A 25,917-nucleotide genomic window follows, 5' to 3' on the forward strand; every position below is an offset into this window, starting at 1 on the left:
AGAGACTAAAGAGGCGTTAACGACCACATGCAATGTGTAAACCTTGACTGAATCCTGGATTGGGTGGGGGGAGGCAGCTGTCAGTATATAAATATAAATACAGTGGATAAGGGACACTGAGCTCCTGTGAATTTTCTTAGGTGTGATAATGGCATTCTGATTGCATAGGAAATTTATTTATGGGAGATACATGTTTTCAGTATTTAGCTGTGAAGGGGCATGATGGCTGCAACTTTGTTTCCAATGACTCGGCAAAGAAGGATAGACAGATGGAAAGACAGGCAGACAGGATGAACACATAACTGACAGAAGTAAAGCAAATTGGCAGAATGTTAACAACTGCTGATTCTGAGTGAACTTATGTGAGTGTTCTTTACACAATTCTTGTACCTTTTCCTGTGGTCTGACAGATTTTTAAGTTGGAGGAAAAAATATGTGCAGAGAGAACTCTCCAAGGAGGACTACCTCAGAACAAGAAAGCACTCTCTTAAAAAAAAATCAGCACTGAAAATAATTGTGCTGATTTTAAATTATCTTTTGTATTGAAGGGGAGGAGAAGGGGAAAATCTGCCTAACACTTACTTCATCACCCAGTACGCTGGCGATGTGTTCAGCCTGAGAAACCGCTCAGTGAGAGCTTCCACGGAGCTCTAGGTTCGGTCTGAAATCCTAACGACACACAACGTCTTTCTTTCACCTTTCCCCTATTTTTGAGATTTTAGTTTGACTCCCTCAGCATCCTCATCCTTGACATAAATCTTTTCACGACATCATGCGATCCAAATACTTCCTCCCCCGGTGAGATTACTAAAATGGATCTGCAAGAGGCTGCAGGTTCAAATGGGTGGGTTGGGGGGGGCCGCTACAAGGGAACATAAGTAATGAATGTCAGGGAGGACTAAGTGACTCCTCCAGAGATCTCCCAAAGAGGACAAATTCTCCTCTGGTTGAAACACTTTTGGTTGAAGCTAATTTTGAAACAGATCTGGGGATAAGTGAACTAGTTTGCTTGCCTTATTCCAGCAGCATCGGTCCATTATCCAGGCAGATGGGAGCCATCCATCTGCTCTGTGATAATGCTGGAAGTCCATCTATTTTCACATTGCTTAGTTAATTCGATTTAAGAGCTCCTCAAACCCCAGATAACCTTAGGAATTGAAGCATCCCATTTCTTGAGAGGTTCCCAGAGGACTCTGGGAGGACACTTGAATGAGACGAAGAAGCAGGTGCATGGCCAAGCACAGCCATGTATTCAAGCATAAACTGTGCATTTAGAAAATGATGCTTTTTCAGAATTTCGGGGAAGGGGCAGGTCACATTACCACTGCAATGGTCTGAGGGATCATCTACTCTGGACCAAGTTCTGATCCCTAGAGGAGGACTTGTTTTGATGATGTGAAAATAACAAGAACCTTGCAAGAAAACAAACCCAAGTGATCTCTGTGCTCCTCCAATCACAAAAGACCCCAACCTTTAGGAATGGAGGATTCAAAACGTCCAGATAAAAATACAGACATAAACCCCATGGTCAGAAACTCTCAGGAGGATGGGAAGGTCATTTAATAGAATAAATATAACCACAGATGCACTAAGTAAAAGAAGTGTTGACAGATACTCAACTGAAGACTCTACCATGTGGCTAGCTGTCCAGCTAGGTCCTTGATGAACTCAGATTTTTAAACAGCATGTTCATGATGAGGAAAGAGTCTTATAACCAAAGGCAAAAAAGTCAAGAGCAGCAGTGATCTGCTATTCTTACAGCAAGTGATCTGTAGGAACAGTGGCCAAACAACTTAAATTCAAAGTGAGTCAAATTATAAAAATAAGTGGTAGATTAGTGGGTCACCGGGATGGTGGGATGGTTGCCTGGTAAATTCTACAAAGAATTAGCAAAAAATTCTATAAAGAACTAGAAAGGATCATCCTTCTGACAGTCAATGGTTTAAATAGTAACAACAAGAAAAAAAAGTCAGAACCACTCAATTTCTATTTTGGTTGTATCTTTATCAAGAAGAATCATCTTCAAACTGGACAAGGCAGGAAAAAAAATCAGTGACATTAAAAGAAAATAAGCGCAAAAGAGTGCACGTTCTAGGGAATGGAAAGACTTAAAAATACGATTGCAGAGTTCCTTCTAAGAATCTCAGAAAGAATCCTGGAGAACAGACAGAGATCTCTCAAAGCCCAGAGGAGGAAGAACAGCTTTACTTCCCTAAAGAAGAAAAGGTGGTTTCAAGAATGGTAACAGCTGATCTGATGGGTCTTAGAACAGAAGGAAGTCAGTCAGGGATGGGATTCACATGGTTTCACATACAAGTCACAACAAACGAATCCTGTTTTCCTTTTCTCGTGGTAATCCTTGATTGGAAGAAGAGGGTAATAATACAAAACATTTCTTTTTTTCATAAGGATCTTTGTGGGCCACACAGCTAGATAAGATGCACTGTTGGTCAAGTAAGTCCCAAGCGTGCTGGTTGCTGACATATCGTGTGACCTCAACCCCAGATGAGACCTCTGGTCCCCACACCGCTCAACGCCTTCGTCAAGGATATGAATAACAATATGGAAGGTCAATCTATCAGATCTGCAAAGCAGACAGGGCTAATTGTACCCATAATGCAATTAATGCCAAAACAGGGTTCAAAACCCTTTTATTACATCAAAAGGAGAAGCAAAAATGAGAACGAAGTTCCACATGTTGTTTCAAAAACCCACCTGCTCAGATACAGGATGGAGAAAATCTGGTCTTTAATAAAATTCATAAGAAAAAAAGGATCTCTCTGTTTAGTAGTTAAACTGAACTTGAGCTACTGATATAAGCCACAGCAGAGATAGAATCTCAAAAATATGCTGAGTAAAAGAAGCCAAATACAAATGCAGGAAATTCTGTAATAGGCCCAACTAACCTACAGTGGTAAAAATATAATCAGACCATCAGTTGCCTCTAACTGGGGTAGGGTAGGGGCGGTGGTATTGGCTGGGAGGGGGCACGTAGGTATTTTCTGGGGTGATGGAAATTCTCTGCATCTTGACAAGCACCCTCCAGAAATGATTAAGTGGTGTATTTACAACCTGAGCATCTCATGGTGTGCAAATGGATACCTCAATTTTTTTTAAATAATTCAGTAGAAGCTAAAAAGTAGGGAGGCTGTCAAAAGAGTAAAACCAGTCTCGGGTGTTCACTAGCAGGAACTGAACGTCCCGAGCCATATCAGTATTAATCCCTGTATGCTGGGGTCAGACCTGGGCCCCACGTGTTAAAAGCATTGACATGGGGAGGTAGGCCTAAAGGACACCCAGGTGGTGGAGAGTTGGGATCCCATGGCATCGGAGGAAAGGAAGTGGAGCCATTTGCCACGGAATGGGAGACACGCGGGAGGGACTGGGGCGGGCGTGGCTCAGATACCTGCAAGGTGTTCAGGTGAAGGAGGAAACACCCTGTGTCTGTGTGTCCTGGGAGCAGAACCAGGCCCCCTAACCAGAAACCAGAGAGAAGAGAATTCAGGCTCTCTCTGACTTGAGGACTTTCCTTCATAAAGGAATAAATAGATAAACAGGGTGAGGGAATGAAGAAACGATCAACAAACCGTCCCAAAGCGAAACGAAAGCCCCTTCTGATCTGGCCACTCCCCATCACTCAAACTGTCCAAGCAAAGACTGGAAGATCTTCCATCACAGTAATCAAGAGAAAATGCGTGCAGGGGCTGGTGGAAGGCCAGAGCAGATGATGGGATATGTGTAGATTCCTGCTAGACCTCTCCCCATGCACAGCCCAGAGCAATCCGGTCCGACTTGTCCAAATCCACATGCATCCATCCCAGGGCCCTTCAGGGCCTGATCAGTGCACCCCATCACCCCAGGCTGGTCAAGAGCAGTCCTGCGCCTTTGCCCCCAAAATGCTTAATCCTGCCCCCACACCCCCCAGCTTCCGTTCTCACCTCCAATCTTGCTTCTTTTAAATTTATCCTCCTCAGCTTACCAGGGCCCCCTTTCTGTAACGCCACGTCTAGCCGTATCTAGCCACGTCGTTCCCCTACTGAAAACTCTAAAGGGACACTACCACTTCAAAAGCCAAGTCTGATCGCTCCAGCGCAGCAAGCGCGGTCCTCCAGCTCCTAGCCCCTACCTACACCTACCTCAATCCCCATGTCTCAGCACCTCCTCCCTGCAATCTGCATACTATCGGTACTAAAACCGTATACCTTCCATGCTGATTCATGCTGGGCACCCTGTGCCCAAGGTCTTTCTAACCCCGAAATGGCACTCCAACCTTGCTCAAGCTCCCTCTCCCCCATCCTTCCTTCTCCTGGCCCCCATTCTGTGCTCCCACAGCCCCCTGGGCTCCCTCTACCTTATACTCTACTCTGTTTTCATGGCCTGAATTTGCAAGCATATCCTACTAGACTGCCATGTGCCAGGAACAAACCCACTTACTCACTTTTCTGCCCCTGGCACCTGGCACCTTTCTTGGCACACAGAAGGGGCGTTAATTAACATTTGCTAAAGGAGATGAAATGAACTGCATTGTATTTTTTCAACCCCGTTACTGAGTCTCTTAACAGTTTAAAAGGTGGTAACACCCGATCCACTGTAACCCAAAGGCTAAAGAAACCAAGAGAGGGTGGAAATGTAGCAGGCGGGGGCGGCTCTCTGCAACTGTCCCACTAAGTGTTACCATTGGCATTAGGTGCTGCCATCAAGCATGCAAGTTAACTGCCATCTCCCAAGTTCTCGAACCGGGGCGTTGCCTCCAGAACTCAGGTCCTGAGAAAACAGCTCCTGGGTGTAATCTCTGCACGATCTTTGAGGGACTTCTGTGGGGAAGCCCTACGAAATCAGAAACCTCCCGTGGGGAAAAGACGCTGTTGGGCAAGTCCAAAATACTATTATTAACCACCAAGGACAGCATTTTGCTGGCAGGTAAACCAGCAAGAAGAAATGGAAATTGATCTTATCTTTCATGATCAAGCCAAAGAACTTGTGTTTGGGTTTTTGTTTTGTTTTGTTTTGTTTTTTTGGTCAAAGTTCAAGAACACAGCAGCCCCTTTTCTGAAGGACACAGGGATTATACATAAGAAAACCCTGCATCCCCTGAGCAGGTTCACCGTGACAGCATGCTGATCGGATGAATATGTGAATCTCCAGAATGGGTTCTTATTTACTCATTTCAGACATGCAGACACAAGAGCAAAACAAAGCGTTCCACTTCTTGCTCTCAATTTCAATTAGCAACAACAAAGGTAACAGCCTCAGTGGAGAGTCAAGGCAGAAGCTGAGACAAATAACAGTCAACTCTTCCTTATCTGGGCTAATCAGGGAAAGAAAGACATGAATAATGTAAAAGAACAACAACCGAAACGAAACGAAACAAAACAAAAGCCTCATTCTTATTTAAGCAATGTTCCAACCTCTGTCCCCACCAAAACTCTTATGAGAGTTCCTGATGTTACCCCGCATGGCTTTCTTCCCTAAGGCTCTGGGTCAGAATGCTCCCTTTCAGGGGCGCCTGGGTGGCTCAGTCGTTAAGCGTCTGCCTTCGGCTCAGGTCATGATCCCGGGGTCCTGGGATCGAGTCCCACATCGGGCTCCCTGCTCGGCGGGAAGCCTGCCTCTCCCTCTCCCACTCCCCCTGCTTGTGTTCCTGCTCTAGCTATCTCTCTCTCTGTCAAATAAATAAATAAAATCTTTAAAAAAAAAAAAAAAGAATGCTCCCTTTCAGAATAAGCCCTGCCCTGGCCTCTCTCTCCAGCTGGCTCAGAAACATAATAGAGCCACAGGGGGCATGAGCAGCTCCTGATGGATTGCCTCACTCACCTTTGCACACTCGGTACCTAGAACAACGTCTGGTTCATTGTCCGTGTTCAACAAACGTTTGTTGTCATTGACCTTAGATGACGTCTAACAGAAGTATGCTCAAGTTCCAGCTTGGGCCCTATCTACTGACAAGTCACATTATTTCAGAGGAAGGCGGACTGGGCCAGCCCTGGTGCCTCTGGGGGGCACACATCCAGGGGGGCCCCGATTCCTACTTGAGCTCCAGAAATTGTCATTACACAGAGGACGGTGGGAGTGGTCCCCTCAGAGCCATGCACCTGCCACACTTCCGCACCCCTTCCAGTTTTATAAATCAGTAAAGAAATAAGCAATCTTGGAAGACTAAGTGTGCATGACCTATTTATTGACCGATCAAACATTTACAAAGTGCCTGCGAGCCTGTACAGAATAGAAATACTGGTCAAAAGACCTTGCTAATGAGTTGAAGAATTCAGGCATATAATGAAAAGGTAACTGATGATAAGAAGCCCATATGTGATCAAGGCCCAATTAATGAGCCCGCCAATAAATGCTGAGACTCCAGGAGAGACATCACTGTGGTCAGGGAAGCCAGACTTGAAGGGGCCCGAAGCCCTAGCCCAGCAACAGAAACCCTTCCTCCACTCATGCTCGGTTATCACAGTAAGTCACCGCTGTGGTCGGAGACTATGAACTAGATGCAGTATTATTTCCTGCTTGTCTTCTGATGAAGCTGATAGCACACAGCGACAGGTCAAAAGCAGAGTAGCCCGAGAAGCAGCAAAAAAATCTCTGAGAGCAACCTACTGAGTAAATGCCAGGTGGCTACACAGATTTAGGCCAAGCTCTGACTGATATTTGGGACACATGCACCTGTCGAGAGGAGGCCGGAATATATCCTTCCTACTTGCAAGTGCTTTATTTGAACCATACGCATGGATACCTCCAAATAACCTGCAGAAATAGAAGGGGGCTACAGTGCCCATAACCCCTCCGGTCCACAAACCCCGCAGTCATTTTTAAGCATCCGAAGGGGGCATGGTGATTTTCTGGCAGCGGGTTTCTCTTCCCGGTCGTGTTTTGCTCCGGCTGCTGCAGCAATGACGCTGCGTTCCCTGAGCACATATGCACCGACAGATGGTGTCAGAGGACTAGAATCATGCTAACTACTTCACGGGAGCCGGCTTGGAATGCAAATGCCATCTGCAGAGAAGTTAAACAGGGAACCTCAGAAACTGACTCTACGATGGGACGGCCACACGAAGAATGACATGTATGCTGCCCAGGGAGCCAAACTGTGTCCCCTGCTGGCGTTCTCCCGCCGCCGAGTCCCCACCATCCCACTGTTTACTTGTGTGTCTTACCCCTGGAGGATGGGCTCCTGACGAGGGAGGGGACAGATCCTCTTTATCTTTAGATATGCAATACGCACTCCCCAGCACAATTCGTGCTTGCTAAAACGTGCCAGATGGGAATTGATAAGTTAATGGATAAATAAATAAATGGCAGGAGAGATGTGGGAAGCACAGGGCTTTGTGACTGTCCTCATCTAAGCACACACCAATGGGAAGGTGGATAGAGTGTTGTGTACAAACAGGACTTGCTCCCGGCTCTTGGCTCCACGCAGGAGCTGACCAGCGCCACACAGAGCCGAGAACAGCCAGACGCCAGTGCTTGGCCTCCCTCTGGCTTGCTTGAGGCCAACCTACTCAGCACAGGTGGGAAACCAGATGCTACGATCTCTTTTTTCAAACCGCCCAGCTCTCTCTTGCTGCTGGCCCTGTTTCTAAAAGGAGCAAAGGACGACAAGGCTTTCTTCTTTGCATTAAACAAGACCATTACCGAGGCCTCCCCACCTCCTATGGGAACACATCTCGTGGGTTCAGCGCAAATACGGGGAGAAGGGAGGGCCGGTCTGCCCCGACCTACCGTTAACAAAATTAACTTTGGTCCTAACTCACACAAAAATCCTCAAAGAACTTGTTCTGGTAACATCAGACTTGAGCAAGCAGAGGTGACAGACTCTCGACATGTTTGCTTTTCAGGGCAATACATGTGCAAAGAGTACAGAATGTAATTTAACGTCACTAACAAATGGGGGCATCCTCGGCAAGTTACTTTACCTTGCTGAGCCTCAGTTTTCTCATTTGTAAAACGAAGCAGTTAACCCCAAATGTCCTTTCCAGGCCCGTTTGTATGAATCCCGAAAGCAAATGTGTCAAGAGCGAAAGCCGACTGGTTACCAAGTAGGATGCATTCTGAAATTATTACTCAGGTATTATTATTATTTATTATTATTTACTGTTCTTCTTATCACTCCTTCTATGTCACACACAAAGCAAAGATAGACAAGTTGAAGTCTCTAGTTAATTTTTTAGTCATCATGAATTCATATTTATATAGAGCTGTATTTGGCCAGATCAATAAAATTGTATCACTGGTTCCTTCTGATACCCCCTTGAGATAGGAAGGACAGATCATTATTCCTCTTCTATAGATAAGGAAAGTTTAAATAATTTGCTGAGGTCAACAGTAATTTGCTGTCAACAATCTCGAGCCTATAGAGAGACAATCCGCTTGTACTCACAGACTTAAATTTCTGGGAGAGCAGTGTGATGTTAAGAGAAAAAGCTTCCTCAGAGACACTTACTTCAGCTCATTGGTTTCCATGCCCTGGGCGATGGCCATGATGATGCCGCCATGATCTCCCCAAGTGTAGTAGTGAGGTCCAGGAAGTGCCTGCAGAGGAAAAGCCAGTGCTCATACCACTGCTCTGGAGTGACTGGGCAGAAACCATGCACACCACACGGGCACACACACAAGCACACAGCAGCGATGCCAACCACTTGAATACAATTTTTCAGTTTCCAGAGCACATTCACATCCAGTCCCTCATTTGCTCCACACAACCGTGGGGATGGGTCAGCACTTCTCATAGCCCCATTTTTCCCCCCAAATGAAGAAACGAGGGTTCGTATTCAAGTGGCTGACTGTCAACAGCAGGGGTAGGAGTGAAGCCCCAATCTCGGACTCTCACCCGCCAGGGATTACAATTTAACCACCTGGAGTTTGAGTTCTACCATTATCTATACGTATAAATCCACGACAGCCCATCCTTCCTGCCGATTACAAGGGAAAACTTTGAACAAGATACAAAAAAGAGCTGCCCAAGGATGCTGAAAAGGAAACACAATCAGGCAGCTTGTGCAGGGACTTCAAACCTGAGGAGCCACCACAAGGTTGGGGTTTCCTGGTATGGCTTTGCCCCAACGGAAAGCCCCAGTCCTGGAACACCTCAGTCCCAGGTGGATGGCCACACCGTCAACAGAAACCGTTTCTGCAGGCCGGGGAGAATGTGGATGAAATGCCACAAGGGAGAGTATCAAAAAAGTCAATCCTCTAACTCTGTGTATGAACTCACACAAGCCTCACCCTAACCCCTAAACTGCACATGTGTGGAACAGACTGAAACTGGCACAGCAAAGGTTTAGCAAACGCAACGGAAAGGAACCTATGGTCTGAATCTAAGCAGATGCACTACATGCTAAAATGAAAATATCCACCTCCTCCAGTAGCTTGTATTCCACGCATGTCATTCACATGTCCAGGATACAACCCAAAATTACTCAACATAGACACCTGTCAATAAAACATGTCCAATTCTCAAGGGAAAAGGCAACCAACAGGTGCCAACCACAAGATGGTTCAAATGCTGGAATTACCAAAGACTTGAAAATAATGATCATAACTGTGTCTCATGCGGTTAAGGAAAACACACTTGAAATGAACAAAAGACAAGAATTCTTCCCAGAGAAGTGGAAGCTATTTTTTAAGAAAAGAATTTTAGAACAGAAAAATATAACATGTGAAGAAAGAAATTCACAAATGAGCCCAACAACAAAATGGAAATGACAGAGGAACTGGTGAAGCTGGTGATAAATATAGAACAGAAGAAATTATCCATTCTAAAGAACACACAAAAAAGAATGAAAAGGAAAAAAAAGCCCCAAAGACTGGGAGGATAATAATAAAAGGTCTAGTGTGGGTGACTGGAGTCCAAGAAGAATAGGAAAAAGGGACCAGAGCAGAAAAAAAATTTTTTCTTGAAGAAATAATGGCTGAAAATTCCCCAAATTTGGTGAAAGACATACATTTATAGACTCAAGATCAACCTACCCAAACAGGATAAACGCAAAGAAAACCACACCTAGATACATCACAGCAAAACTGCTGAAAAGCAAAGATAAGGGAAAAGATCTTGAAGCCTTTCGACAAAATGACGGATTGCGTGCAGGGCAGTGATGACTGAAATGACTGTAGATTCCTCATCACGAACCAGAGGGGCAAGATGACTGCAGCACATCTTTAAAGTACTGAGAGAAAATCACCATCAAACCAGAATTCTATTTCCAACAAACATATCTTCCAGGAATGAAGGTGAAACAAAGAGATTCTCAAATGAGGGAAAACCAAGAAAATGTGTAACCGTAGATCTGCTCGACAAAAAATGCTAAAGGAATTTCTTTAGGCTGTACAAAACTTACCAGGGGGACACAAGGATTCTCAGGAATGAAGGGAGGGCAAAAGAAATACCTGGGTAAATATAAAAGATCGCTTCCTTCCCCTTAAATTCTTTAAAACTGATAGAATGATGGAATGCAAAACGAAAGCAAAAACATTGTCTTGTAGGTCTTTTAATGTACTTCAATGAGATACATAGGACAACAATAACAGAAAGGTCAGGGAAAGTGAAAAGGGACTTACATGGTTACAAGGTTTCTAAATTTTATGTGAAGTGTAACATTATATTAAGAGCAATATTAATTTAAAAAAGACTATGAAGGGGCGCCTGGGTGGCTCAGTCGTTAAGCGTCTGCATTCAGCTCAGGTCATGATCCCAGGGTCCTGGGATCGAGCCCCGCAGCAGGCTCCCTGCTCCGCGGGAAGCCTGCTTCTCCCTCTCCCACTCCCCCTGCTTGTGCTCTCTCTCTCTCGCTGTGTCTCTCTCTGTCAAATAAATAAATAAAATCTTTTAAAAAATAAATAAATAAATAAATAAATAAATAAAAAAGACTATGAAAGATTAAATACGCATGTTGTAATTCTTAGAGCGACGACTGAAGGAAATATAATCAAAAAGACAATACCCAGAAGTAGAATACCAAAACCATCTAAATAATATAGAAAAGTCAGTAAAGGAAGAACAGAGGAATAAAAAATAAAGATCATACAAACATACATAAAATCTTGGACCTAAATCCAACCGTATCAATAATTAGTCAAATGCTAATGGTCTAAGCATTTCAGTTAAAAAGCGAAGCCTGGCAGAATGAATAAAAAAGTAAGACCCTCCTATACGCTGCCCATAGGAAACACTTCAAATATAGATACCAGTGGATAGACAGTAAAAAGATGGTAAAAGATATACTATTGAAACAGTAAACATAAAAAGGTTGGAACAACTATTTCAATACTAGATAAAACAGACTTCAAGACAAAGGTTATCACCATAGATGAACAGGGATATTTCATAACAATAAAAGAGGCACAAACAGAAAAGATAATTATAAAATGTGCATGTACTGAATCACAGAGCCTCAAAATACATAAACCTAAAACTGACAGGATTTAAAGAAAAACCTGGCAATTCCACTAGTTGGAGATTTTACCACTGTTCTCTTAGCAATTACTAGCACTAGTCAAAAAAAAAAAAAAGTCAGTAAGAACATAGAAGATCTGAACAGCAGGGTATCAACCACCTTCATATAAGTAACACCTTCATATAACTAACACTAACATCCGACAACAGAACACACATTCCTTCCTAATGCATATGATGTATTCAGCAAGAGAGGCCAAAACTGGATCCCAAACCAAGTCCCAATAAATTTAAAGGGATCAAAATCATACAAAGTGTATTCTCTGACTACAGGGCAATTAAATTAGAAATCAAACATAGTAAGATATCTAGGAAATTTCAAATATCTGAAAATGAAACAACCCTTTTCTAAATAACTTATCAAGGACAAAAAGCAAAATGGACATTTTGAAGTAATAAAAATGTTCTGGAATTAGAGAGTGGTGATGGTTGCACATCATATCACTTGTGAATACAGCAAAAAGCCACCGAACTCTACACTTTAAAGTGGTGAATTTTATGGTATGTGAATTACATCTCAACTTTAAAGAGGGACATTAAGAAATATTCTGAACTGTATGACAACAAAAGTACACTTCTAAATTTATGACAATAGTCAAAGCAGTATTTAGAGGAAACCTTAATAGCTTTAAATGCTTATATTAGGAAAAAAACATCTAAAATCAATGACCTAAAGTTATACCTAAAAAAAGCTACAAAAAGAAAAGCAAATTAAGTCCAAAGTAAATAAAGGAAAAGATAATACTAAAGAGCAGAAATCAGGGTGCCTGGGTGGCTCAGTTGGTTAAGCGACTGCCTTCGGCTCAGGTCATGATCCTGGAGTCCCTGGATCGAGTCCCGCATCGGGCTCCCTGCTCGGCGGGGAGTCTGCTTCTCCCTCTGACCCTCCCCCCTCTCATGTGCTCTCTCTCATTCTCTCTCTCTCAAATAAATAAATAAAATCTTTAAAAAAAATAAATAAATAAATAAAGAGCAGAAATCAACAAAATAGAACACAAACCAAAGAAACAAAGCCAAAAGCACATTCTTTGAAAAGATCAATAATATTGACAAACCACTAACTAAACTATTAAGCAAAACAGGAAAATCCCCTAGAGACCTTAAAAAAAAAAAGAAGAAAATACCTTGAGTCATTTAAAGCCAACAAATTCAATAACGCAGATGAAACTCACCAAAACTGACATAAGTAGTAGAAAATCTAAACAGTTCTCTATCTGCCAGAGAAACTGAATTTCTAACCAAAACTTTCCCAAAAAGAAGACTCCAGTTTCACTGGTGAGTTATTCAAGAAAAAAAAAAAAATCACACCACTTTTACACAAAAGAGGAATCACTGTTCAACTTGTTCAAGGACACCAGCCCAACACTAACAACAAATTTGAAAAGGACATTTAAGAAAAAAAAAAAATACAGACCAATATCGAATAATGTAAAAATCTTTAACAAACTATTAGCCACTCAAACTTAACCTTGTATAGAAAGGATAATATATCATAATTAAATGGGATTTGTCCCAGTAACTCAAGGTTCGTATAACCGTCAAGAATCAATGTAACATACCGTATCAGCTATGTGATAGTATGTTCTGAGAAGAAGTATGTATTTTGGTCTTTGTTCCAGCTCCTGGTCAGAGCTCCTAAAAACCCTTGCAATCTCCTGACTGTTGGGGGTGATGTGGGTCTTACACAGAAGCTCCTATATCACTGAGAACTTCCAGGATGATAGGAGAGTCTTTTGTTGGAATGAGGCAACTCTTGGTGGACTCCTGGACAGTACGGGGACTGGTCACCAGAAAGACAAAACATGATTAGAAGCTTGAAGCTTCCAGTCCTGCCTCATCCCCTGGGGAAAGGACAGGGGCTGGAAAGGGAGTCAGTAATCAATCAAACCCTTTGTGATGAAGCCTCCATGAAAAGAAAAAAGAAAAAAATCCCTAAACTGCAAGATTCAAAGAGCTCCCAAGTAGGTGAACACATCCATATGCTGGGAGGTTGGCACATCACAACGCCATGGGGACAGAAGCTCCCGTGCTCAGGATCCTTCCAGACCTTGCCCTATGTACTTCCTCATCCAGCTGCAGCCTTTGTGCTGTCCTTTACAATCAACTGGTAGATATAAGTAAATATTTCGCTGAGTTCTGTCAGCCATTCTAGCAAATTACTGAACCCAAGAAGAAGGGTCATGGGAGCCCCCTATTTATAAGCTGGTTGGTCAGAAGTATGGGTGACAACCTGGGACTTGCAATGAGTGTGTGAAGTGGGGTTGGGTGGGGCAGTCTTGTGAGACTGAGCCCCTAACCTGTGGGGTCTGTGCTAACTCCAGCTAGCTAGTGTCATGACTGAAATACAGGACATCTGGTTGGTGTCCAGAGAACGGGAGAATTGCTCACTGTGAGGGGAACCTCCCCCAGCATTTGGTATCAAAAGTATTCTGAGAGTAAAGGAAAAGAGGGTTTTTTTTAAAAATAATACACCATATTACATAGTGCTATATTATTACATATTAGGGAAGGGAAGAAAAGGAAGAGAGGAAAGAAATGAAAGACATAAAGATCAGAAAGGAAGAAATAAAATGGGTCCCTATTTGCAAATGATATGATCTCCTACATAGAATCTACAAAACTACTAACACTAGTAGACGCTTAACCATCTGAGCCACCCAGGTGCCCCAAGCAGATTCTAAAATGTTGTGGAAATACAAAGGATCTAGAATAGTCAAAGAAATTTTGGGGCGTCTGGGTGGCTCAGTCGTTGGGCGCCTGCCTTCGGCTCGGGTCATGATCCCGGGGTCCTGGGATTGAGCCCCACATCAAGTTCCCTGTTCAGCAGAGAGCCTGCTTCTCCCTCTCCCTCTGCCTGCCACTCCCCCTGCTTGTGCTCTCTCTCTCTCTCTCTGTCAAATAAATAAAAATAAAGATCTTTAAAAAAAAGCAATTTTTAAGAAGAACAAAGTTGAGGGGTGCCTGCGTGACTCATCGGTTAAGCAAACGACTCTTGGTTTCAGCTCAGGTCGTGATCTCAGGGTCATGAGACTGAGCCCCAAGTTGGGTTCTGGGCTTAGCTCAGAGTCTCCTTGACTCTCTCTCCCTCTCCTTCTGCCCCTCCCCCTGCTCGCTCACCCTCTCTCTCCAAAATAAATTTTAAAATCTTTAAAAAAAAAAGAAGAAGAAGAGGAAGAAGAACAAAGTTAGAAGACTTACCTACTTGATCCCAACACTTACGTTAAGTCTCCCATAATCGAGACAGCTTGGTATAGGTGAAAAGACAGACATATAGACGAATGGAGCAGAATAGAAAGTCCCGAAACACACCCATGCATATGGCCAACTGATTTTCAAACAGGCACACAGTCAATTCAAGGGGGGAAAGAAGTCTTTTTCCGTAAGTGGGGCTGGATCATTGCATCTCCATATGGAAAAATGAGTATCAAGCCTTCCATCACACCAGATACAAAAATTACCTCAAAATGGATCATAAACCTAAACCACAGCCTTCCCCTATGAAACTTAGGGGTAAATCTTTGCAAACTTGGGAGGGACAAACATTTCTTAGAACAACAAAGAGCATAAAACATAGAAGAAAAATCCTGATAAATCGGACTTCCGCAAAATTTAAAACATTTGCTCTTTGAAAGACACCATTAAGAAAATTTTTAAAAAGCAAGCCACAGACTAGGGAAAATACTCATGACACAGATATCAAACAAAAGACTTAACTTCAGAACACATTTTTTCAAAAAACCTCTTACAGCTCAATAAGAAGGCAAACAACTCAATTTTTTAAAATAAGTACAAGATGTAAACAGACGCTTCACAAAATGATTTTTAAATGGCCAATGGGCACATGAAAAGAAGCTCAACATCATTAGTCACCAAGGAAATGCCAATTAAAACCATAATGAGATATCACTGTGTACTCATTAAAATGTCTAAAATTAAAAGGACTGACCATACCAAGTGTTGGTGTGGGCCTGAAGCTATTAGAACTCTCAGACATGGCTGGTGGAAATGTAAAATGGTACAATCCATTTTGGAAAACAATTTGGTCGTTCCTTAAGAAAAGTTAATAAACACAGACCCACCAAGGTGTCCAGTCATTCCGTTCTGAGGTATCGACCCAAAAGAAATAAAAATATATGTCTATCTTAAAAAATAAGCACGTAATTAAATGTTTATAATAGCTATACTTATAATCAGCAAAAACTATAATGTCCACCAACAGATGAATGGATAAACAAATTGTGGAATATCCCTACAATGGGATACTAATGAACAATAAAATGGGCAAGAACCACCGATACATAAAACAACACAAATGAACTTCAAAATCATCATGATGAGTGACAGAATCCAGGCCAAAGGACTGCGTATTATGAGTCCACAATATAAAATTCTAGAAAATGCTAACGAATCATCTGGCAGGCATGAGGTAAAGGGAAGGATGTATTACAAGGGGGAACGCAGACGCTTTGGGGAGTGATGGAAGTGCTTGTTGTCTTCGTTGTGGTGTTGGTGACCGTGTAGTGATGATGACCGATTCGGATCAAACTGTACATTTTAAATATGCAGATGCCTCCATAAAGTTGTTAATGAAGAAAAGTGCAGAAAAGCAACTCAGGATCGGAGAATATGCACAACCCATTAGTAGTGGAAGGGGAACAAGAATTCTAGTCACCGATTTTCTAGACAACCTCTGTCCACCGCATCCCACCTCACCCCTCCCCTGCCACCACCTATGCCCCTCACGCCCCCAGGCTGTCCCTCTCACGCGGACACTGCTGCCCAAGGGGATTCAGATGCCCCCTCGCACAGACACGGTCTCAACCTTCTCCTCCCCTACTTCACTTTCTGCTCTTTCCAAAAATAAGGTTCCTTGTGCGATGGCTGCTTCTTGGCAGGCGTGAAGGAGGCCTGGAAGGAGGCACGGACAGCTGCCCCAGCATCAGCCAGATGATACCACTTCACTGGAGGAGGAACAAGACCCTGCTTTCTCCCCAGAAGGAAATCACTCACAGATGTTCAAATCCCAGATTACACCAACATCAGAAGGTCCAAACAAACCACAAGCCTATCCGCTGAGGAGAGAACACCCTATTTCAAAAGGGATGTCCGGCTCCAATGAAGAGGAAAGCAGACGCTTAATCCTTCCCATTGGAGCAGAGCAAGGATGCCCCCAAAACCCCAAACTGTTCACCCTTTTTGACTACTAGGCCTTAACAACCTCTTACATCCGAATATGTAATTATGGTCTCCACCTTACTGGCCAGTTCTTAACGTAGGCACACGCACAATGTCTGGATCCCAGGTCCCTCAGCCTGCGGGATGGGAGGCCCTAACTCACAGGAGATAAGACATGCGATAGGTCTCTGTCAACTGCACAGAGCCAAACAAATGTTGGGTATTATTAATGCTTTACATAGTACGTATTTAAATATGAACGTGTATATATTGCATTCCCAATAGGAAGCACCATGAGGGGACCCCTGGGTGGCTCAGTCGGTTAAGCGGCTGCCTTCGGCTCAGGTCATGATCGCAGGGTCCTGGGATCGAGCCCCACGTTAGGCTCCTTGCTCAGGGGGGAGCCTGCTTCTCTCTCTGCCTGCAGCTCCCCCTGCTTGTGCACTCATGCTCTCTCTCTCTCTCAACAATAAATAAATTTAAAAATCCTTAAAAAAAAAAAAAGCACCATGAGGCTGGCTGGCCCTTCTGAGAACCACATCCCTCCCACCATCACGCTCCGCCTGCAGAAGGTGCTCAATTAAATTCTTATCCCGTGATCTGTTGAGTTCTCCTGGTGGCTCCCCGCATATGCAGCAGAGCACCCCTAAAAGCAACCCTCCACAGAATAAGACCAACTGTACTTCCCTTGGCCTTCATAAGTCATGGGAGGCTGATGAAAGTTTTTTTTTTTTTTTTTTTTTACAAGTTTGGCAATTCTCTAATGCCCAAGGCCAAATTGGCGTTCGGGGACCACAGAACTAGCTCTACTCTCAGAACTGGTATCAGCAGTGCCTAAGGACCCAAAGCAGCTCTGCAGACTTAAGGCAAAAACAGTCTCCTTCCATAGCGCAGGGTGAAATGGAAGGGCCTGCCCGGCACAGCCCACCGAGGAGAGGCCTGACTTCTATTTCATTACGATACAATAAGAAATGGCCAGTTTCACACCAGATACCAGTACGACCACACGGTCATTTGCTGATAGATTCTGCAAATATTTATGCAGTGCCCACTTCATACCAAGCACTGCTAGGTTCTAGGGGTAAAGAAGTTAAGCAAAGAGACATTGCTTTGTCCTCTTGGAGTATTTAGTTAAATTCACAGACATGAGGGGAAGAGAAGGTCTGTTTTTGATTCAAAAGAATATTTTTGGCAACATCACGAGCCCACCTTACAAGGTGCGAACACAAAATCAGTGCAGCTGATGCTCACGTGTGGCTCTGGGTACCTTTCTTTAATTTTATAGTCATACTTGGCACCGCTGGCCTCGCCACGGGCCACACGTGTTCCTGAAAGGTGGAGGCATGACCATGTTCTCCGACAAACCAGAACCCAGGTTGGAGGCTGGGGGATGGGGGGTGGGGGCTGGGGAGGCGGGGGGGGGTGGGGGCGGGAAGCTGACCTCTCGCCACCGGGCTCCAGCACTGCTAGAAATGTACACGTTCGTCTTGCTAGCCAAGTTCTTTCCCACCGAACCTAAAATGCAAGGGGAGTCATTACTTTTCATTTCAAGAAGAGGTCAAAGAAGATGTCAGATACCTTGCCCAACCAGAAAGTCTGAGTCATATTTAGCAACTAAAGATGTCTCAAAACCACAAAGAGCCGTTGCTACGGCCCAGCTTAACCCCCGGGGCGGGGACAAGCACGGCGTACTTACCAGTGGCAATGATGAGACCGGGAGCGGACTCCTTGGACAGGATGGGCATCCTCCGGAGCTGGAGGTTGAGCAGCTGACTGAGCCGCTGGGCCAGGTGGAGGGAACAGCCCTGGGCGAGCTGCGGGACACAAGTTCCAGGCACGGTCAGCACGTGATATGACACGACCAGCTGCCTCAAAACGCGGAGGCCTGTATGCAGACAGGACAGCTACACACAGAAGGAAATCTGGCCCAAAGGAACCCAGACTCACGGCCCAGCTGTGCCTCACGGCCCCCCAGGTGGACATGATTATCTGAACCACATAAATGCCTCTCGTTGAAGAAAACAGAACAATACGAGCAAAACAGTCCTCCTGAGACTCTCAGAGAACAGCTATTAGAAATCAGTGTCCACTCAAGTAGGTCGAAAGCTGTCCCTCCCTCTGTTTTACCCAGAGATACTCTCACGTGACTCGGCACTAAAGAGAATTAATGATTTCGTGGGACTTAAAAAATAAGGCCGTAGAGATAGATTTCAAATACAGTGTAAGCAATTCCATCAGAGGAAAAACCAAGAATCAGAAGTCATAAAGGCTCACGGATAAGCTCCCAGATGTACCACATAGGAGACAGAAACACCAAAGGATCCACATTAAAACAGATTTTAAGTGGTCAGCGTTTGTACAAAGCACCAGCTCTGCTGTGTCCACTGCAAAACAAGTCATTCAAACTGGCCCCTGCCACTTACGTTCGGATTTTAATAGTTGTGCAAACAACGCTGTTTGCTGTGTGCTCATGCCAGATTCTCTTGGTCAGAATGTGATTGTCAAATGTTACTCAGCCTCGTCTGGTGTTCTAGACAGGGTAACTCTGTGTGCTTATGTGAACACGTAAAAACAGACATGGTTTTGCTACATACACTTACTTTTATAACAAAAGGATCTCTCTAGCAAATGTCCATTTTGCTAGCATCACAGTTTAGCAAATGAAAGCTGGAGCAAATTAGGTTGGGTCTCAAAGAAATATGTGCCAACTAACCTGTTCTTTCACCACCTAAAATCACAGGTAAAAACTAAAAGCTCACCAACGGTTGTATGGTTCATAAATAAACAGGTCAGTCAGGAGAATAAGCAGAGTTTTAACAATACCATTAATTCTATTTAACTAGGGCTCAGACCCCCAGCAGCATGCTCAAAAGCAGGCCACCCCCATCCACACAGGCTCGTGCAGAGCTCCCAAAATCTAGAAGCCACTCCGGAATAAAGAAGCACCTATGTATCTGTCTCTGTCTACTTATATCTTGCCTCTTTCCAAAGTTAGACTTGATGTACTAAGTCGACACCTGTTGCCAAATAGGGAAGAGTAATCAAGAAGTCCGTGGAGAGCAAGAGTCTCCAAAAAAAATTTTCCCAGGGGTCACAGCTATAGGAGAGTCAACATACTTAATCATGGACAAACAAAATTAAAAATTCCAAAAGATCAGGTAATTGTCTAACTAAATGTTACAGTTCTCCCAAAAATTACTACTACTTGATTTTTTTTCTGAGTTCCTTCTGCCTACCTACCTTACATACCCCAGATCCCTTAGGTGAGGCAAAAAGGAAGGAAGGAAAATCCAAAGAATGTTCATCCGAGGGATTAGAACAGAGCTGCTGAGGCGAGTGGGAACACTTCCTGAGGCCAAATAATACATTTTAGTATTCTCAGCTTTTCAGATGGAGCCACAGATTGGGAAAATTGTAGAATCCTAAATTATATTCAGGAAGGCATTTTTTTTTTTAAAAAGTTCCACAGAACTAAAAAGCTTACATCAGAGTTTCCCAAACTTTCTTGCTTTGCAGCACAATTGGTGTCCCCGTAAATTTTTTATAGCAGCCTCACGCCAGAATACCAACGTTTATTGTTTTACATAGTTGAGACCACACAACTTAATAAGTAGACATGTCCTAATAAGTTAGCGGCAGTTCAAAATAATGGTATGCATGCATATGTGGATATACACACATACACACAGAGAAAGAGGAGGAGAGAAAACAAAATCTTTATTTCACCCTTAAATATTACCACAGTTACTTATTACGGGATGCATGCACCTATTGAGTACTACACACCTTCTCTAAGTTTAGAATCATATTCGATCCCACCACTGTCATCTCCCGTTCCACCCTGATTTTCTCACTTGCTTTTTATCACATCAACTGCGAGGAAATCCAGCTTTACAAAGACAGGACGTCTTCCAAAGAAATTCAGCATGAACTCATGCTGAAACTCGGAACTAAACTCAAGATGGTACTTCCCATGATGACCAACAAATATGAAGTATCTTGTGTTTCCCTCAAAAATTTAAAGCATTCCAGAGTGCCCTTGGGAGTTCACTATGGCACCCCCTAGGTGCCCTGGTGTTGAGTTTGGGAACCGTAAGGGTAGCACAACAGGTAAAGATTTGTATGAAAACGCAAACAAGATGAAAGCATCTCTACCTCACAGTTGATTTTTTCTCCATATCCTGTGAAGGCTGGAGCCTGAAGGAACTCCCAGGTACCCCCTTTGTCAAAGGTGATGACAGATCTCATGTTCTCCTCATTCATAGAACCATTAATCAGAGTAGCGATGTAGACTCCTTGCAGCCCTTCCACACGGTGGAAGTCCGCAAACGGCTCATTTGCAAAATACCTACAGTAAGAGAAAATAAACAGCTGTGAACCTGAGGTGATATATCCTTGGTATGTTTTTATGGTAAATAACATAAAATTTAACTGTTGGAAAGTACAGAATTCAGTGGCGTTAAGCACATTCCCAATGTTGTGTTGTACCCACATTACTATCTCATTCCAGAATGTTCTCCTCATCTCAAAAAGAAACCCTGTACCCACCGGCAGTCATTCACCCTTTCGTCTGCCCACCCCGGGCCCTGGCAACCACCACTGAGTTTTCTGTCACTACGGATTTGCCTATTCTGGGTATTTCACATACATGGAAACATGCCTTTTTTATGGTTCCTTTCCCACAGCATAGTATTTTCAAGGTTTACCCATATTGTAACACAAATCAGTACTCTTTTCCTTTTTATAGATGAATAGCCTTCTCTCTTTCCTTTTCTTTTTTTTTTTTTTTTAAATGTGATTGTGTTTTAACTTTGAAGGCCAAGATGCTTATCAGATCAATAACTCCACGCAGCGAGTTCAGAATGCTGACTACAACACACAGAGCTGATGAGAGAGCCACATCTATCTCTTCCCTTGACGAATTCACCCCAAATCCTCCAGTGAGCCTCAGCAAACAGGAAAGAGTAAGCCAGACTTGCCAGACACCAGTCAAAGCGCTGGGGCTTACCAGCCGCAGGAATACAGCGCGAAGGGTTCCCCAGCCACTGTCCACACGCTTACGACTCATTATCCAATGCCCGGATCAGACTGAAGCCCATAGGGTTCCTCTCAGAAAGCAGAGCAGAATCCCCACCCAAAGGAGCAGGATAGAGAGCGAGGGTGGTTCTAGAAGCTTGAGGTTATACTTGTTAACAGTGAAACAGAGATTAAGCCCCTCCCAGGGCCTCTAACTACTATGCTGGGATACTGATTTCACTGGGAAGCAGTTTTGCCCTGAAATGGTCCACGCATTACAAATGGAACAGATCTCTGAGAAGTGCTAACTGGAGTTCACACGTGGCTTTGAAAACGGGATGTAAGTCCTTTATTTAGAAGGGTTCTGAGCCACTGGGCTTTGTAAAAAAAAAAAAAAAAAAAAAAAAAAAAAAATTTTAATTAAAAAAAAAAATCATAGAACTGCTTTTTTCCATTATCCACTGTACAAATCTTGACCTGGAGGCGTGCTCTGCCTCTCAGACAGAAAGAAGCACACTATAAGCTCTGAGGCAGAAAAGGGAAATTTTTTAAAAGCACTGACAAAGCTACTTCAGACTGAGCAGACTGAGAGACTGAGCAAAACCCTAAATAAGATACTGGTGTTGAGGGCGCCTGGGTGGCTCAGTCGTTAAGCGTCTGCCTTCGGCTCAGGTCATGATCCCAGGGTCCTGGGATCGAGTCCCACATCGGGCTCCCTGCTCAGCGGGAAGCCTGCTTCTCCCTCTCCCACTCCCCCTGCTTGTGTTCCTGCTCTCGCTGTCTCTCTCTCTGTCAAATAAATAAATAAAATCTTTAAAAAAAAAAAAAAAAAAAGATACTGGTGTTGAGACCACATATCTGACGTGTGGTTTCCTTAGGTCTACCGGGAGTTATTTTTCAGTTGCTTCCTTAGAAATCGGGTGAAGGTCTATCATCCACCTGCTCTCTGTTCATCTCAGCAATCCCGCGTTGGATTCCATCATCACGAGGCCGCCACCATCAGGTTTGCTGGCTTCCTTCAAACATGCGGGAGGTCTGGCCTTCTCTCAGCTAGATGAACTCTGCTTCTTCCCTCCAGTCACTCTCCTGGATTTTTGCCTTTCGGTTCCAAGCAGAAACCTGTCCTCTGTGCCTCACACGCTCCCCAGACGGTCCTGTCAGCTCCCCTGTGGTCCTGTGACAATCCACCTCACCCTAAGTGCCCTCTCTTCATCCATTTTCCTTACATTTCCTCTCACCGGCCCTCACGACAAGCACTTGTCCCCTGCTCCCCGGCCAGCGCCCCAGGGCCCCTGGGCCCCCGGGCCCCCGTCCTGCAGAACCCAAGCCCGCCTTGCCCCCCACAACCCAGCAGCAGGTCTTCCTCAGATACGCCGCCACCGGGCCTGACATTTCCTCTCCACACCTGGTCCTCCATCCGGACACCGCTTTCCATGAGATTTCTATTCGGCACATCTCACCAATGCCAGGAGCACCCCCGTTAAGAATTCCTTCTCTGGTCCTCTAAGCAAATTCGGACCGGTTCCTTGGCACCACACTTGCCTATTGAGTTCAAAGAACAACTCATTTCAAATACCACAGAAGGGCTGTGTTTTGTTTTGTTTTTTCAAATCAGCCTGCCCACGTAATCTGCTAATTCACCCTTATCCCATTTCATCTCGCTGAGATGCAGAAGCAGGTGACAAAAGTTCATGCAAACGAGCCCCTGTGAAGATCTTCAGTCCCTGAAATAAAGCCTGAAGAAAACAGCAAGAAGGTTGAGCCTACGCGGGTCTGTGAACGTAGACATAAACCTCTTTCCAGTTTCCTGACTGGACTCTACGCCTAGGCATGGCGGGGGCGTCCTCTGTGACCACAGAAAGGGCCGTGGGCATCTATGAGAGGGCCACACGGTCACCTAACTGAGCTTACTGCTTCCTGGGGAGCTTCTGGCTCGAGCTCTGCCCAGTCACGCGATACCCATCCCGAATACCCGACAAACGCGGAGGATCTGGAAACCTCTGGCAAGCTCTGATTTATCCACTCCATATAGCCAGAGGCTCTCAGACATGAAAAAAAAAAAAAAAATCAGAGTCTGTGAAAGGCTTGAGGAATAATGGCTCATAATTTTGATTTAAAAAGTAAGGAGAATATTATTCACCCATAAAAAGGAATGAAGCACCAACACAGGCTCCATGTGGACCAACCCTGAACATATTATGAAAGGTGCAAGAGGCCAAACCCAAAGGTCATATATTGTGCTGTGATTCTGTTTACACAGAATATCCCGAGGGGGGGTGGGGGGGAAGGGAGACGGGGGGTGCGGGGGGAGAGGAGACAAGGGCCAGAAACTGCCTAGTGGTAAGGGGTTTTCTTTCGGGGAGTGAAAATGTTTTGGAATTAGATTAAAGCTGGTGGTTGCACAACACTGTGAATGCCCTAAATGCCACCGAGTTGTTCATTTTAAAATGGTTAAGCTAATGTTCTGTGAATTTCCCCTCAATAAATTACTCTAAAAAAACATAAAAAACAAAAAAGGACACAGGAGCCAGCCCAAAGAGGCTGCCACTGACCAAACCAGAAAAACCTGAGGCTGAATCACGGTAGGAATGGTTTACAACACATTAACACGCACTGAATAATAAATAACTCGTGAGTCTATACTGGGAGGGGAAAAAAAAAGTAAGGCACAAAATAGGACATACCTCCGAAAGAGCCAAAACAGGGCGTGGAAAAGCACTATCAGAGAGAGACCAGGTAGAAAGTTCTCCCCTCGGGTCCTGTTGAGTCCAAACCCAAGGTCCCGCTCTTTCCCTTGACTCCTGCTCCTCACCCAGCCCTCCCCGACTCCCTGACTCAGCCCACGGGGGTGCTCCTGGCATTGGCCGTCATTCTGCCCACTGCTGAGCCCAAGCAGCTGCGGGCCCTTGACTCTCCACAGTGAAGCAGCAAATCTACCAACAAACCATCAGAATTTGCCCATTTCCATCATCTCTCCCGCTACCGCCCTGGGCTCACCCAACAGCAATCCCCGCCGGCTGGATTTCCATCACACTCCCCCAGCCAGGCTTCCTGCTCCCACTCTTGCTCCTGTCCAAGAGTCTACTTTGCACACAGCATTGAGGATGGCTTCTTAAAACACAGGTCACCTGAGTGTTCGTCTGAAGTTTCTGATAACAAAGTCCATTTATGTTTCATGTGCTTTCCTTTATATCACGCAGTTCACAACTTTTTCAATGGTTAAAAAAATATAACAGGTTAAATCAGATGATGTCCATCTTCTGGTCAAAACCCTCCATATCCCACTTAGGAAAAAAGTAAGTTCCTTTCATGCCCTCGAAGGCCCTATACAATCTGAGCTCTGCTCTCTTAGATGCTGTCCCTTGGGTTCTCTCCCTCCTCCTCCCGCTGCTGGATCCACCCTGGCCTCCTCACTGCTCCTAAAATAAACCAACAGAGTCCAACCTGAGAGCCTCTGAGCATGCTGTTCCCTCTGCCTGCAGTGCCCTTCCCCAGGCACCTGCTGAAATGTCGCCATCCTCGAACAGCCTCCCATGACCAGCCTGAATGAAGTAACAGGCTCCTACTGCCCTGTCCTCTGAACTTGGTTCACTTTGCCTCCCAGCACTCACCACCACCAGGCATATTACACGTCTGTCTATGTTCTGTCTTCCCCCACGGAGAACGAAAGCTCCACGGAACAGGGACCCTGTTTTGACTTTTCGTGGCTGGACACATGATCTCAGTGCTGGCCCAGAGCAACAGCATTCTTGTTGAAAGAGCTGGTGACTGAATAAATCACCAGCATGACGAGAGACCGCGGACGGCAATGCCACGGCCTGTGCCCTGGAAGTCATGGCCTCGGAGCCCGACCCCAGTGCCCACCAGCCAGCTCCAGCAGACGGCTCCTTCCCAGAGCGGAGAGCGATCCTCATCACAGTCAGACGCCTCACACAAGACAAGTGAGAATAGATGCCCTCCTGGCCCTCGAGGGTCACGGGTCATTCATCCCTCCTGAACCCCGGACTCCTCCACAGCCCACGGAACGTCCAATACAACAAAACAACTCCAAGCATAGGATGTCCTGATAAAGGATGGGTACCACTGGGGTCCTTCCACAGACACCCACAAAGCAATATTTGCAATTGCAATAAGAAAAAAAAAAAAAATGTCAATGAACCCGAGTTACTTGGAGGCAAGGCCCCCAGGGCTCCCCACGTCAGCTTGCCCTGAGCTGACATTTTCCAAGTGCCTTTTCCCACCGGCTCAGAGACCCCAGAGCCAGACGGGGACTG

General features: G+C 44.7%; 1 protein-coding gene across 2 annotated transcripts in view; it reads right to left on the bottom strand.

The window, feature by feature from the left end:
* Positions 1–25,917, bottom strand: part of SORL1 (sortilin related receptor 1) — a 152,108-nt gene that overhangs the window by 78,445 nt on the left and 47,746 nt on the right. For both annotated transcript variants that reach the window (XM_036088009.2, XM_078058847.1), the window contains 4 exons: positions 20,783–20,975; positions 18,324–18,441; positions 18,069–18,142; positions 8,444–8,532 (listed from right to left, as the gene is read on the bottom strand). In XM_036088009.2, coding sequence (XP_035943902.1) covers positions 8,444–8,532; positions 18,069–18,142; positions 18,324–18,441; positions 20,783–20,975 — 474 coding nt within the window. The remainder of the gene's footprint in view (positions 1–8,443; positions 8,533–18,068; positions 18,143–18,323; positions 18,442–20,782; positions 20,976–25,917) is intronic.

The sequence above is a fragment of the Halichoerus grypus genome, chromosome 11 (assembly GCF_964656455.1).
Source record: "Halichoerus grypus chromosome 11, mHalGry1.hap1.1, whole genome shotgun sequence".
Taxonomy (NCBI): Eukaryota; Metazoa; Chordata; class Mammalia; order Carnivora; family Phocidae; genus Halichoerus; species Halichoerus grypus.